Genomic DNA, 14,823 nt, shown 5'->3' with positions numbered 1-14,823 from the left:
TTCCATAGTGGGGTCATGTTAGTGTGTCCTAGATCACAACAACCTGTCTGTGTTCCTGAGAGACTCACCTTTCCATAGTGGGGTCATGTTAGTGTGTCCTAGATCACAACAACCTGTCTGTGTTCCTGAGAGACTCACCTTTCCATAGTGGGGTCATGTTAGTGTGTCCTAGATCACAACAACCTGTCTGTGTTCCTGAGAGACTCACCTTTCCATAGTGGGGTCATGTTAGTGTGTCCTAGATCACAACAACCTGTCTGTGTTCCTGAGAGACTCACCTTTCCATAGTGGGATCATGTTAGTGTGTCCTAGATCACAACAACCTGTCTGTGTTCCTGAGAGACTCACCTTTCCATAGTGGGGTCATGTTAGTGTGTCCTAGATCACAACAACCTGTCTGTGTTCCTGAGAGACTCACCTTTCCATAGTGGGGTCATGTTAGTGTGTCCTAGATCACAACAACCTGTCTGTGTTCCTGAGAGAATCACCTTTCCATAGTGGGGTCATGTTAGTGTGTCCTAGATCACAACAACCTGTCTGTGTTCCTGAGAGACTCACCTTTCCATAGTGGGGTCATGTTAGTGTGTCCTAGATCACAACAACCTGTCTGTGTTCCTGAGAGACTCACCTTTCCATAGTGGGATCATGTTAGTGTGTCCTAGATCACAAGAACCTGTCTGTGTTCCTGAGAGACTCACCTTTCCATAGTGGGGTCATGTTAGTGTGTCCTAGATCACAACAACCTGTCTGTGTTCCTGAGAGACTCACCTTTCCATAGTGGGGTCATGTTAGTGTGTCCTAGATCACAACAACCTGTCTGTGTTCCTGAGAGAATCACCTTTCCATAGTGGGGTCATGTTAGTGTGTCCTAGATCACAACAACCTGTCTGTGTTCCTGAGAGACTCACCTTTCCATAGTGGGGTCATGTTAGTGTGTCCTAGATCACAACAACCTGTCTGTGTTCCTGAGAGACTCACCTTTCCATAGTGGGGTCATGTTAGTGTGTCCTAGATCACAACAACCTGTCTGTGTTCCTGAGAGACTCACCTTTCCATAGTGGGGTCATGTTAGTGTGTCCTAGATCACAACAACCTGTCTGTGTTCCTGAGAGACTCACCTTTCCATAGTGGGGTCATGTTAGTGTGTCCTAGATCACAACAACCTGTCTGTGTTCCTGAGAGACTCACCTTTCCATAGTGGGGTCATGTTAGTGTGTCCTAGATCACAACAACCTGTCTGTGTTCCTGAGAGACTCACCTTTCCATAGTGGGGTCATGTTAGTGTGTCCTAGATCACAACAACCTGTCTGTGTTCCTGAGAGACTCACCTTTCCATAGTGGGGTCATGTTAGTGTGTCCTAGATCACAACAACCTGTCTGTGTTCCTGAGAGACTCACCTTTCCATAGTGGGGTCATGTTAGTGTGTCCTAGATCACAACAACCTGTCTGTGTTCCTGAGAGACTCACCTTTCCATAGTGGGGTCATGTTAGTGTGTCCTAGATCACAACAACCTGTCTGTGTTCCTGAGAGACTCACCTTTCCATAGTGGGGTCATGTTAGTGTGTCCTAGATCACAACAACCTGTCTGTGTTCCTGAGAGACTCACCTTTCCATAGTGGGGTCATGTTAGTGTGTCCTAGATCACAACAACCTGTCTGTGTTCCTGAGAGACTCACCTTTCCATAGTGGGGTCATGTTAGTGTGTCCTAGATCACAACAACCTGTCTGTGTTCCTGAGAGACTCACCTTTCCATAGTGGGGTCATGTTAGTGTGTCCTAGATCACAACAACCTGTCTGTGTTCCTGAGAGACTCACCTTTCCATAGTGGGGTCATGTTAGTGTGTCCTAGATCACAACAACCTGTCTGTGTTCCTGAGAGACTCACCTTTCCATAGTGGGGTCATGTTAGTGTGTCCTAGATCACAACAACCTGTCTGTGTTCCTGAGAGACTCACCTTTCCATAGTGGGGTCATGTTAGTGTGTCCTAGATCACAACAACCTGTCTGTGTTCCTGAGAGACTCACCTTTCCATAGTGGGATCATGTTAGTGTGTCCTAGATCACAACAACCTGTCTGTGTTCCTGAGAGACTCACCTTTCCATAGTGGGGTCATGTTAGTGTGTCCTAGATCACAACAACCTGTCTGTGTTCCTGAGAGACTCACCTTTCCATAGTGGGGTCATGTTAGTGTGTCCTAGATCACAACAACCTGTCTGTGTTCCTGAGAGACTCACCTTTCCATAGTGGGGTCATGTTAGTGTGTCCTAGATCACAACAACCTGTCTGTGTTCCTGAGAGACTCACCTTTCCATAGTGGGGTCATGTTAGTGTGTCCTAGATCACAACAACCTGTATGTGTTCCTGAGAGACTCACCTTTCCATAGTGGGGTCATGTTAGTGTGTCCTAGATCACAACAACCTGTATGTGTTCCTGAGAGACTCACCTTTCCATAGTGGGGTCATGTTAGTGTGTCCTAGATCACAACAACCTGTCTGTGTTCCTGAGAGACTCACCTTTCCATAGTGGGGTCATGTTAGTGTGTCCTAGATCACAACAACCTGTATGTGTTCCTGAGAGACTCACCTTTCCATAGTGGGGTCATGTTAGTGTGTCCTAGATCACAACAACCTGTATGTGTTCCTGAGAGACTCACCTTTCCATAGTGGGGTGATGTTAGTGTGTCCTAGATCACAACAACCTGTCTGTGTTCCTGAGAGACTCACCTTTCCATAGTGGGGTCATGTTAGTGTGTCCTAGATCACAACAACCTGTCTGTCTTCCTGAGAGACTCACCTTTTCATAGTGGGGTCATGTTAGTGTGTCCTAGATCACAACAACCTGTCTGTGTTCCTGAGAGACTCACCTTTCCATAGTGGGGTCATGTTAGTGTGTCCTAGATCACAACAACCTGTCTGTGTTCCTGAGAGACTCACCTTTCCATAGTGGGGTCATGTTAGTGTGTCCTAGATCACAACAACCTGTCTGTGTTCCTGAGAGACTCACCTTTCCATAGTGGGGTCATGTTAGTGTGTCCTAGATCACAACAACCTGTCTGTGTTCCTGAGAGACTCACCTTTCCATAGTGGGGTCATGTTAGTGTGTCCTAGATCACAACAACCTGTCTGTGTTCCTGAGAGACTCACCTTTCCATAGTGGGGTCATGTTAGTGTGTCCTAGATCACAACAACCTGTCTGTGTTCCTGAGAGACTCACCTTTCCATAGTGGGGTCATGTTAGTGTGTCCTAGATCCCAACAACCTGTATGTGTTCCTGAGAGACTCACCTTTCCATAGTGGGGTCATGTTAGTGTGTCCTAGATCACAACAACCTGTCTGTGTTCCTGAGAGACTCACCTTTCCATAGTGGGGTCATGTTAGTGTGTCCTAGATCACAACAACCTGTCTGTGTTCCTGAGAGACTCACCTTTCCATAGTGGGGTCATGTTAGTGTGTCCTAGATCACAACAACCTGTCTGTGTTCCTGAGAGACTCACCTTTCCATAGTGGGGTCATGTTAGTGTGTCCTAGATCACAACAACCTGTCTGTGTTCCTGAGAGACTCACCTTTCCATAGTGGGGTCATGTTAGTGTGTCCTAGATCACAACAACCTGTCTGTGTTCCTGAGAGACTCACCTTTCCATAGTGGGGTCATGTTAGTGTGTCCTAGATCACAACAACCTGTATGTGTTCCTGAGAGACTCACCTTTCCATAGTGGGGTCATGTTAGTGTGTCCTAGATCACAACAACCTGTCTGTGTTCCTGAGAGACTCACCTTTCCATAGTGGGGTCATGTTAGTGTGTCCTAGATCACAACAACCTGTATGTGTTCCTGAGAGACTCACCTTTCCATAGTGGGGTCATGTTAGTGATTCCTAGATCACAACAACCTGTATGTGTTCCTGAGAGACTCACCTTTCCATAGTGGGGTCATGTTAGTGTGTCCTAGATCACAACAACCTGTCTGTGTTCCTGAGAGACTCACCTTTTCATAGTGGGGTCATGTTAGTGTGTCCTAGATCAAAACAACCTGTACGTGTTCCTGAGAGACTCACCTTTCCATAGTGGGGTCATGTTAGTGTGTCCTAGATCACAACAACCTGTCTGTGTTCCTGAGAGACTCACCTTTCCATAGTGGGGTCATGTTTGTGTGTCCTAGATCACAACAACCTGTCTGTGTTCCTGAGAGACTCACCTTTCCATAGTGGGGTCATGTTAGTGTGTCCTAGATCACAACAACCTGTCTGTGTTCCTGAGAGACTCACCTTTCCATAGTGGGGTCATGTTAGTGTGTCCTAGATCACAACAACCTGTCTGTGTTCCTGAGAGACTCACCTTTCCATAGTGGGGTCATGTTAGTGTGTCCTAGATCACAACAACCTGTATGTGTTCCTGAGAGACTCACCTTTCCATAGTGGGGTCATGTTAGTGTGTCCTAGATCACAACAACCTGTCTGTGTTCCTGAGAGACTCACCTTTCCATAGTGGGGTCATGTTAGTGTGTCCTAGATCACAACAACCTGTCTGTGTTCCTGAGAGACTCACCTTTCCATAGTGGGGTCATGTTAGTGTGTCCTAGATCCCAACAACCTGTCTGTGTTCCTGAGAGACTCACCTTTCCATAGTGGGGTCATGTTAGTGTGTCCTAGATCACAACAACCTGTCTGTGTTCCTGAGAGACTCACCTTTCCATAGTGGGGTCATGTTAGTGTGTCCTAGATCCCAACAACCTGTATGTGTTCCTGAGAGACTCACCTTTCCATAGTGGGGTCATGTTAGTGTGTCCTAGATCACAACAACCTGTCTGTGTTCCTGAGAGACTCACCTTTCCATAGTGGGGTCATGTTAGTGTGTCCTAGATCACAACAACCTGTATGTGTTCCTGAGAGACTCACCTTTCCATAGTGGGGTCATGTTAGTGTGTCCTAGATCACAACAACCTGTATGTCTTCCTGAGAGACTCATCTTTCCATAGTGGGGTCATGTTAGTGTGTCGTCCAAACGGTTCTGACACTACAGACAGAAGTTGACAGATGGACTGTATGACCTCAGACGATGCTTATGGGGTCGTAGGACAAAACGGAGAACATCATCGTGTTCCTGAGTCTCATATTTCCATCGTTTACAGGCCAAACTGATCGGACGTTACAGATTTCCACACGTTCGCAGAAATTGTAGGCGAAGGGTTCATTTGTAATTGAAAAGAGCTTCTGCCAAACATGGATTGTGTGTGAGGGGTACAGAGATGTGGTAGTCATATAATAATCATGCTGTGGTCTACATTTTGTTCATCATCAAGCAGACCAGATCAGTAGAGATGGTGGAAGAGCCTGGTAGGCTGTTTAAAATGGAAGAATATCATTTACAGTGCCTTGCGAAAGTATTCAGCCCCCTGAAGTTAATACTTTGTAGCGCCACCTTTTGCTGCGATTACAGCTGTAAGTCGCTTGAGGTATGTCTATCAGTTTTGCACATCGAGAGACTGACATTTTTTCCCATTCCTCCTTGCAAAACAGCTTGAGCTCAGTGAGGTTGGATGGAGAGCATTTGTGAACAGCAGTTTTCAGTTCTTTCCACAGATTCTCGATTGGATTCAGGTCTGGACTTTGACTTGGCCATTCTAACACCTGGATATGTTTATTTTTGAACCATTCCATTGTAGATTTTGCTTTATGTTTTGGATCATTGTCTTGTTGGAAGACAAATCTCCGTCCCAGTCTCAGGTCTTTTGCAGACTCCATCAGGTTTTCTTCCAGAATGGTCCTGTATTTGGCTCCATCCATCTTCCCATCAATTTTAACCATCTTCCCTGTCCCTGCTGAAGAAAAGCAGGCCCAAACCATGATACTACCACCACCATGTTTGACAGTGGGGATGGTGTGTTCAGCTGTGTTGCTTTTACGCCAAACATAACGTTTTGCATTGTTGCCAAAAAGTTCAATTTTGGTTTCATCTGACCAGAGCACCTTCTTCCACATGTTTGGTGTGTCTCCCAGGTGGCTTGTGGCAAACTTTAAACGACACTTTTTATGGATATCTTTAAGAAATGGCTTTCTTCTTGCCACTCTTCCATAAAGGCCAGATTTGTGCAATATACGACTGATTGTTGTCCTATGGACAGAGTCTCCCATCTCAGCAGTCCTACAACTGTCACCTTATGTAACAGCTGATTTACTTAACTAAAGACACATCTCAATATGTGGTCCAGGTGCCTTAGTGTTCCTATAGAAACCTGTGTCCAAACTCAGCATTAAATAGCATCTAATCAGAATAGTGTACAGAGCTAAGTTATTACAGCTATTTAAATGTAATGTGTTTTTTAGTGTTTATTCTGTGTCATTAAAAAAATCACTGTTGTCTATTAGATCAATATCAGTGTGAACACATCTGATTGGACTAGATCCATGTTGAGGTGAGACACGTCTGATTGGACTAGATCCATGTTGAGGTGAGACACGTCTGATTGGACTAGATCCATGTTGAGGTGAGACATGTCTGATTGGACTAGATCCATGTTGAGGTGAGACACATCTGATTGGACTAGATCCATGTTGCGGTGAGACACGTCTGATTGGACTAGATCCATGTTGCGGTGAGACACATCTGATTGGACCAGATCCATGTTGAGGTGAGACACATCTGATTGGACTAGATCCATGTTGAGGTGAGACACATCTGATAGGACTAGATCCATGTTGTGGTGAGACACGTCTGATTGGACTAGATCCGTGTTGCGGTGAGACACATCTGATTGGACCAGATCCATTTTGAGGTGAGACACATCTGATTGGACTAGATCCATATTGAGGTGAGACACGTCTGATTGGATGGGAGAATGAGAGGGGGAGAAGAGGAGAATAGAGTGTCAAAAGAGGAGATGAGAGGGGGAGAAGAGGAGAGGAGAGAAGAGGAGAGGGGAGAAGAGGAAAGGTGGAGAGGAGAGGGAAGAGAAGAGAGGGGAGGGAGAGGAGTAGAGAGGGGGAGAAGAGGAGTGGAGTGGAGGGAGAATGAGAGGGGGAGAAGAGGAGTGGAGTGGAGGGAGAATGAGAGGGGGAGAAGGAGATGAGAGGGGAAGAGGAGGGGAGAGGGGGAGAGGTGGAGAAGAGGAGAGTAGAGGGGAGAAGAGGAGAGGGGAGAAGAGGAGAATAGAGTGTCAAAAGAGGAGATGAGAGGGGGAGAAGAGGAGAGGAGAGGGGAGAAGAGGAGAGGGGAGAAGAGGAAAGGTGGAGAGGAGAGGGAAGAGAAGAGAGGGGAGGGAGAGGAGTAGAGAGGGGGAGAAGAGGAGTGGAGTGGAGGGAGAATGAGAGGGGGAGAAGAGGAGTGGAGTGGAGGGAGAATGAGAGGGGGAGAAGGAGATGAGAGGGGAAGAGGAGGGGAGAGGGGGAGAGGTGGAGAAGAGGAGAGTAGAGGGGAGAAGAGGAGAGGGGAGAAGAGGAGAGGTGCAGAAGAGGAGAGGGGAGAAGAGGAGAGGGAAGAAGAGAGAGGAAGGAGAGGGAGGAGAGGAGAAGAGAGGGGGAGCTGGGAGAGGGGGAGGAGTGTAGAGGATAGGAGAGCGGGGTGGAGAAGGGAGGGGCAGACGAGGAGAAGAGATTGTCAAAAGAGGAGAAGAAGTGGGGAAAGGGAGAAGATGAGAGGGGGAGAAGAGGATAGGAGAGGGTTGGAGAAGAGGGGAGAAGAGGAGAGGTGGAGAAGGGAGGAGAGGAGAAGAGAGGGGAGAAGTGGGGAAGGGGAGAAGATGAGAGGGGGAGAAGAGGAGAGGGTTGGAGAAGAGGAGAGGAGAGGAGAGGAGAAGAGAGGGGAGAAGTGGGTAAGGGGAGAAGATGAGAGGTGGAGAAGAGATGGGGGAAAGAGGAGAAGAGATGGGGGAGAGAGGAGAAGAGAGGGGGGAAAGAGGAGAAGAGATGGGGGAGAGAGGAGAAGAGATGGGGGAAGAAGAAAAGGGGAGAAGAAGGGTAGAGGTGGAGAAGAGGAGAGGGGAGAAGAGAGGAGAGAAAATAATAGGAGAGGGGGAGGGGAAGAGATGAGGGTGTAGAAAAGAGGGGGAGGAGAGGAGAAGAGAGGGGGAGGAGAGGAGAAGAGGAGAGGAGAAGAGATGGGGGAAAGAGGAGAAGAGAGGGAGAAGAGGGGAGAAGAGAAGAGGTGGAGAAGAGGAGAGGAGAAGAGATGGGGAAAGAGGAGAAGAGATGGGGGAGAGAGGAGAAGAGATGGGGGAGAGAGGAGAAGAGGAGAGGAGAAGAGATGGGGGAAAGAGGAGAGGAAGAGAGGGGGAGAAGAGGAGAAGAGTGGGGGTGAAGAGGAGAAGAGATGAAGAGAGGGGAGGAGAGGAGAAGAGATGGGGAGAAGAGAGGAGAAGAAGGGTAGAGGTGGAGAAGAGGAGAAGAGAACGGAGAGGGGAAGAGAGGGTGAGGGGGAGGAAAGCGGGGTGGAGAAGGGAGGGGCAGAAGAGAGGGAGAAGAGGAGAAGAGTGGGGGAGAAGATAAGTAAGAGGAGAGGACAGGGGGAGAAGAGGAGAAAAGACAGGGAGAAGAGGGGGAGAAGAGTAGAATAGTGGGGGTGAAGAGGAGAGGAAAGGGGGAGGAGAAGAGAGAAGAGAGGGGGGGAAGAGATGAGAATAGAGGGAGAAGAGAGTGGGAGGTGAAGAGTGGGTGGAGAGGAGTAGACGAGAGGGGCAGAAGAGGAGAAGAGAAGAGTTGGGGGATAATGAAATTTGACCGTATGAGTTGGAAAGGTGGCATCCGATGACGTTGTCATGTTGAAAGTCACTGAGCGCTTCATTAAGGCCATTCTACTGACAATGTTTGTCTATGGAGATTGCATGGCTGAGTGATTGATTTTATACATCTGGCAGGAAGGGGTGTGGCTGAAATAGAATCCACTCATTTGAAGGGGTGTCCACATACTTTTGTATATATGGTGTATGTACACATGGGTGTTGTTGCACCATACCAACGATAAGCCTGTCTTCCCCATCACATCATGAAAGGTCATGTTGATGTTCATTTAACCTCTGTCTCTCTCTTCCTCTGACTCCTCCCTTTCTCCTTTGTTTCTCTCTATCTCTCTCTCTCTTTCTCTCTCTTTCTCCTCTGTCTCTCTCTTTCTCCTCAGATCTCCAGGCTCAAAGCGTCAGTCCACCAGGTAGGTAGAGTATAAATCTACAGTGATTATAGCAGTTCAATATTAGTCAACTTTATTATCCCACATGGAGAAATTCATGTGTCCATACAAACCATTCTAAACCCCAATAACAAGTAGTGTTTTATGGAACTACTAATACTTGTCAACCACAAAGCATTACTGCTGTTAGAATAACAGAATCACTGTCATCATCTGTCCTCACCACTGTGTTTTCCTCTCTGCTGTTTACAGCTGAATACTCAGTCAGACTGGTGAATGGGACCACTTCCTGTTCTGGGACAGTGGAAGTCTTCTATGAAGGAGAGTGGTCAGGTCTATGTTCTAGTTGGTGGAGCATAATGAGAGAGGTTAAGGTTTTGTGTAGAGAGCTGGACTGTGGGAATCCTGTAGCTGAATCTAGAGGACCTCTGATTGAAGATGGAAGAAGAGGAGTAACACTATATAGAAGATGTAGTGGACATGAGTCTTCTATTAGACAGTGTAAAATCATAGGAGGACGTGGTGTCTGTGATGGTGGATATTATCATCATGTGACCTGTTCAGGTAAGAGACTGGTCATATTGAGAGATTTATTTATACATTATACAATATTACCATGTATCATGTTTTATGTGTTTTTATTTCATTTAAATACAGGGAGAGATGTCAGATGTATTTAAACATTATATTTGTGTTTGTCATATTGGTTTATGGGAGATGTTCATGGGCAGATCATTGTAGTTCAGATGGTACTGAAGTGAAGCTGCCTGATGGATGTCCAGCTGTTTATTTTCTATAAAGTGAAGTGAACTTATTCCTGTCTCCTGCCTGCATTATTCCCAACCCGATCCTGAGTGACTAAGAACCCATTTCTACCTCTTACAGTATCAAACATAGCAAACTACAATCTTTTATCCAACATATTTGTGTTTAGTCCTTGACAGTGTCATCAACAAAACTGATTGAATGTTCAACCAACTCTTTTTCTCCAGAGTCTGTGCGGCTTGTGGATGGAGCTGGTCTCTGCTCTGGGAGAGTGGAGGTGAAGTCCAATCAGTCCTGGGCCTCAGTGTGTGAAGCTGACTTTGACCGGCAGGATGCAGAGGTAGTCTGTAGGGATGTTGGCTGTGGGGCTCCTGCAGCTCTACAGGGGGGGCTCTATGGAGAAGGTGAGGGTCAGACCTGGGATAAAGAGTTCCAGTGTAAAGGCAAAGAGTCCCTTCTCCTGGACTGTGACACCTCAGACAGAGAGAACAACACCTGCCCACCTGGTAATGCTGTTGGACTCACCTGCTCAGGTAAGAAACAGTTTGTCACTCAGTCAACATTGTTTCTCACCTGGAGTGAAGAATATGAGAGACAGTATAGGTGTGTTTTAGTGAGAAATAGTAAGATTACTGTCTCTCTCTTTTCTTTTCTCAGAGCCTGATGATGTGAGGCTGGTGGGAGGAGGCAGTCGCTGTGCTGGTGGAGTGGAGCAGTACGACCAGGGAGAGTGGAGGACTGTGGGAACTTACGACTGGGACGATGTAGCTGCAGTAGTGTGTAGACAGTTGGGTTGTGGCTCCACTGTTTCAGTACCACCTGGAAACACCACTAGAGGGATTGAAGTTTCCTGTTCTGGGTCTGAGTCTTCACTGAGGGAGTGTTCCAGAAGTTATTATCTCCGTCCTGAACTCACAGTGATCTGCTCAGGTAATAACAACATATTATAATTATATTCAACTGATTTCCTTCATTCATACAACTTCCTCTGCACCTCTCATGATGACTGTTTAGCTTGTCAGTCTGCTTTACTAAATAGATCACTCAGTCAAGTAGGAATCAAATACAACTTAAATATCCCAGAATGCTTTGTATTTGAGTGATACCTCAGTGAACGTCTCTACTCACTACCACTGTCACATGTCATGTTATTGTCACATCTAAATGAGGAAAGTAGTTGAGGAGCTACGTTTTATTTTTCTCTCCTCTTGTTCCAGATGTCCTGCTTCAGCCTGATATCAACATATGTTGTCTCAGTGACTGTAGGCCCACTACTCATGTTGCCCTGTGAGGGAGGGTGGCTGGCACTGTTACATGCTGATGTTATTGTCATATCTATAGGAAACTAGTTGAAGAGGTTTATCTTGTTCTCTTTTATTGTTATACAATATAATGGCGCCTGAAGAAATGGCAGCAGTTTTACTAGACTAACCAGTTGTGCTATTATGTGTTTTTTTTGTGTGTTATTTGTAACTTATTTTGTACATAATGTTTCTGCCACCGTATTTTACGGCAAAAAAGATCTTCTGGACATCAGGACAGCGATCACTCACCTCGGATTAGACAAAGAGCTTCTGGATATCAGGACAGCGATCACTCACCTCGGATTAGACAAAGATCTTCTGGATATCAGGACAGCGATCACTCACCTCGGATTAGACAAAGATCTTCTGGACATCAGGACAGCGATCACTCACCTCGGATTAGACAAAGAGCTTCTGGATATCAGGACAGCGATCACTCACCTCGGATTAGACAAAGATTTTCTAGATATCAGGACAGCGATCACTCACCTCGGATTAGACAAAGAGCTTCTGGATATCAGGACAGAGATCACTCACCTCGGATTAGACAAAGAGCTTCTGGATGTCAGGACAGCGATCACTCACCTCGGATTAGACAAAGATCTTCTGGATATCAGGACAGAGATCACTCACCTCAGATTAGACAAAGAGCTTCTGGATGTCAGGACAGCGATCACTCACCTCGGATTAGACAAAGAGCTTCTGGATATCAGGACAGCGATCACTCACCTCGGATTAGACAAAGAGCTCCTGGATATCAGGACAGCGATCACTCACCTCAGATTAGACAAAGAGCTTCTGGATATCAGGACAGCGATCACTCACCTGTATATAGCCTCCCTACTGTATATAGCCTCTCTACTGTATATAGTCTCTCTATTGTATATAGCCTCTCTGCTGTATATAACCTCTCTACTGTATATAACCTCTCTACTGTATATAGCCTCTCTACTGTATATAACCTCTCTACTGTATATAGCCTCTCTACTGTATATAGTCTCTCTACTGAATATAACCTCTCTACTGTATGTAGTGAGGTAAAATACAGTAGAGAGGTTATATGCAGTAGAGAGGTTATATACAGTAGAGAGGCAAAATACAGTAGAGTGGCTATATACAGTAGAGGCTATATACAGTAGAGAGGTTATATACAGTAGAGAGGCAAAATACAGTAGAGTGGCTATATACAGTAGAGAGGTTATATACAGTAGAGAGGTTATATACAGTAGAGGCTATATACAGTAGAGGTTATATACAGTAGAGAGGTTATATACAGTAGAGAGGTTATATACAGTAGAGAGGTTATATACAGTAGAGAGGTTATATACAGTAGAGAGGTTATATATAGTAGAGAGGTTATATTCACTGTCTTTTTACTGTTGTTTTTACTAATCTGTTGCTCACATAATATATATTTTTTACTTAAAAATTGCACTGTTGGTTAGGGCCTGTAGGTAAGCATTTCACTGTCAGGTCTACAGCTGCTGTATTCAGGATTTCACTGTCAGGTGCACGTTGTATTCGGTGCACGTGACAAATAAACTCTAATTTGATTTGTTTCAGATCACCTGGTCCAGCCTGATATCTTCCTGACTGACCCAATGGGAGGGGTCTCCAGGGGCCACCAGGGGCCCGAGATGTTCAGGGGCTACAACTTCACCATCACCTGCTCCACTCAGCCACAGTACCCAGGAGGCTCCTTCCTCCTCACGTTCACCGGCTCCAACAGAACCCAGACCCAGCCAGCTGTCAATCACTCTGCTGCCTTCCTCTTCCCTGCTGCAGATGACTCCCACCAAGGGACCTACAGCTGTGTTTATGAGAATTATGTTTTCTCTCATAACTTCTCCTCTGAGAGTGAGCTCCTCTCCCTCACCATCACAGGTAAGTGAACATGAACCAGACTTATAACTTTGACAGATTGATAGATTTCCCACAGATCAGTCATTGACAGATTTCCCACAGATCTATGTGATGATGATCAGTCCCCTCATCAAAGGTGTTTCTGTTTGCAGCCTCTCCTCTGCCAGCCTTCATCATCAGACACGTTGTAGTGCTGCTGATCCTACTGACAGCCATCACCACCTCCTACCTGTACTACAAGGTAAAGACATTTACTCAGACGTTACAAGTCATTTAAACTAGAGGGTGAGGGGGAGAGGGAGGGAGAGAGAATGGAGATACTAGAGAGTAAATGTCTGACTGTTGGTGCTGTGTCTCCCTAGCCCACCAGGAGGCAGAAGAGAGTGAACAGGCTGAGCAGCATGGATCTTTATGTCAATGCCATGGAGATGGTCTCTCTGAGCTCCAGAGCTGAAGCTGGACCGGGAGAGGAGAGAGCAGCCCAGGGGACGGAGTAGGAGGAGAATGAAGATGACCCTACATGCTGATCTTAGGTCAGTTTTGTGTTTTAAATCGATGGTCAGCAGTGGACTGGTGTTTAAAATGTGGTGACAAACCTGAAGTGGTTCTAATTTGAATAACAAGTTCAGAATTAGTTTATCTTTCTAGAACCTTGGAAGAAATCTAAAAGGAGTGACTGCAACCACCATTATTCATTTAGTTTGGTTTTTACCACCAGAGAAACATGGGGTTCTGGTAACATGGGGATTGGGTAAATTGGGGTATGGGGTAACTTTGGTTTTTGGTAACATGGGTTTTGGTATCATGGGGTTCTGGGTAACATGGGGTTTTGGGTTACATGGGGTTTTGGGTTACATGGGGTTTTGGTTACATGGGGTTTTGGGTAACAAGGAGTTTTGGTTACATGGGGTTTTGGGTAACAAGGAGTTTTGGTTACATGGGGTTCTGGGTAACATGGGGTTTGGGGTAACATGGGGTTATGGGTAACATGGGGTTTTGGTAACATGGGGTTCTGGGTAACATGGGGTTTGGGGTAACATGGGGTTATGGGTAACATGGGGTTTTGGTAACATGGGGTTTTGGGTAACATGGAGTTTTGGGTGACATGGGGTTTGGGGTAACATGGGGTTTTGGGGTAACATGGGGTTTTGGGGTAACATGGGGTTTTGGGGTAACATGGGGTTTTGGGGTAACATGGGGTTTTGGGGTAACATGGGGTTTTGGGGTAACATGGGGTTTTGGGGTAACATGGGGTTTTGGGGTAACATGGGGTTTTGGGGTAACATGGGGTTTTGGGGTAACATGGGATTTTGGTAACAATCGGTTTTTAATTATTTTAAGAGAGTAGCTCAATTTCGTCTGTTTCATGTTCCAGTATTGCTTCTTATCTTTCTTTTTTTGTCTTATTTAGTGTCTCTTAGATTCTTTATCTTATTTAGTGTCTCTTAGATTCTTTATCTTGAAGTGTTTCCATTATTAGTCCAGGTATTATTATAATCATCTGTTCATTCTTTGTATTTAAAAAAAAAATTTAATAAAGGGGTTTGTTGTTGTTTACCTCTCATGATGTTATTGATTATAAATGTTATGATATTGATTATGATGTAGATTAGTGTTATGTTGTTAGTAGTATAGAGATAATGATGTTATTGATTATAAATGTTATGATATTGATTATGATGTAGATTAGTGTTATGTTGTTAGTAGTATAGAGATAATGATGCTATTGATTATAAATGTTATGATATTGATTATGATGTAGATTAGTGTT

At 45.5% G+C, this 14,823-nt stretch overlaps 1 protein-coding gene across 1 annotated transcript; it reads left to right on the top strand.

Annotated features, from left to right (window-relative positions):
• Nucleotides 1–9,378: 9,378 nt before the first annotated feature.
• On the top strand, nt 9,379–13,549 carry LOC149980484 (CD5 antigen-like). The gene is made up of 6 exons (XM_090188571.1): nt 9,379–9,684; nt 10,113–10,418; nt 10,543–10,815; nt 12,753–13,073; nt 13,205–13,293; nt 13,415–13,549. Exons 1-6 carry the CDS (start codon nt 9,480–9,482, stop codon nt 13,547–13,549), a joined length of 1,329 nt encoding a protein of 442 aa, XP_090044697.1. The 5' UTR covers nt 9,379–9,479.
• Nucleotides 13,550–14,823: the final 1,274 nt, after the last annotated feature.

This window comes from Oncorhynchus mykiss, chromosome 10, assembly GCF_057628025.1.
Source record: "Oncorhynchus mykiss isolate SJ-2025 chromosome 10, ASM5762802v1, whole genome shotgun sequence".
NCBI lineage: Eukaryota > Metazoa > Chordata > Actinopteri > Salmoniformes > Salmonidae > Oncorhynchus > Oncorhynchus mykiss.
Note: the sequence above shows the minus strand (reverse complement) of the source record. Positions and strands in the feature narration are given on the sequence as shown.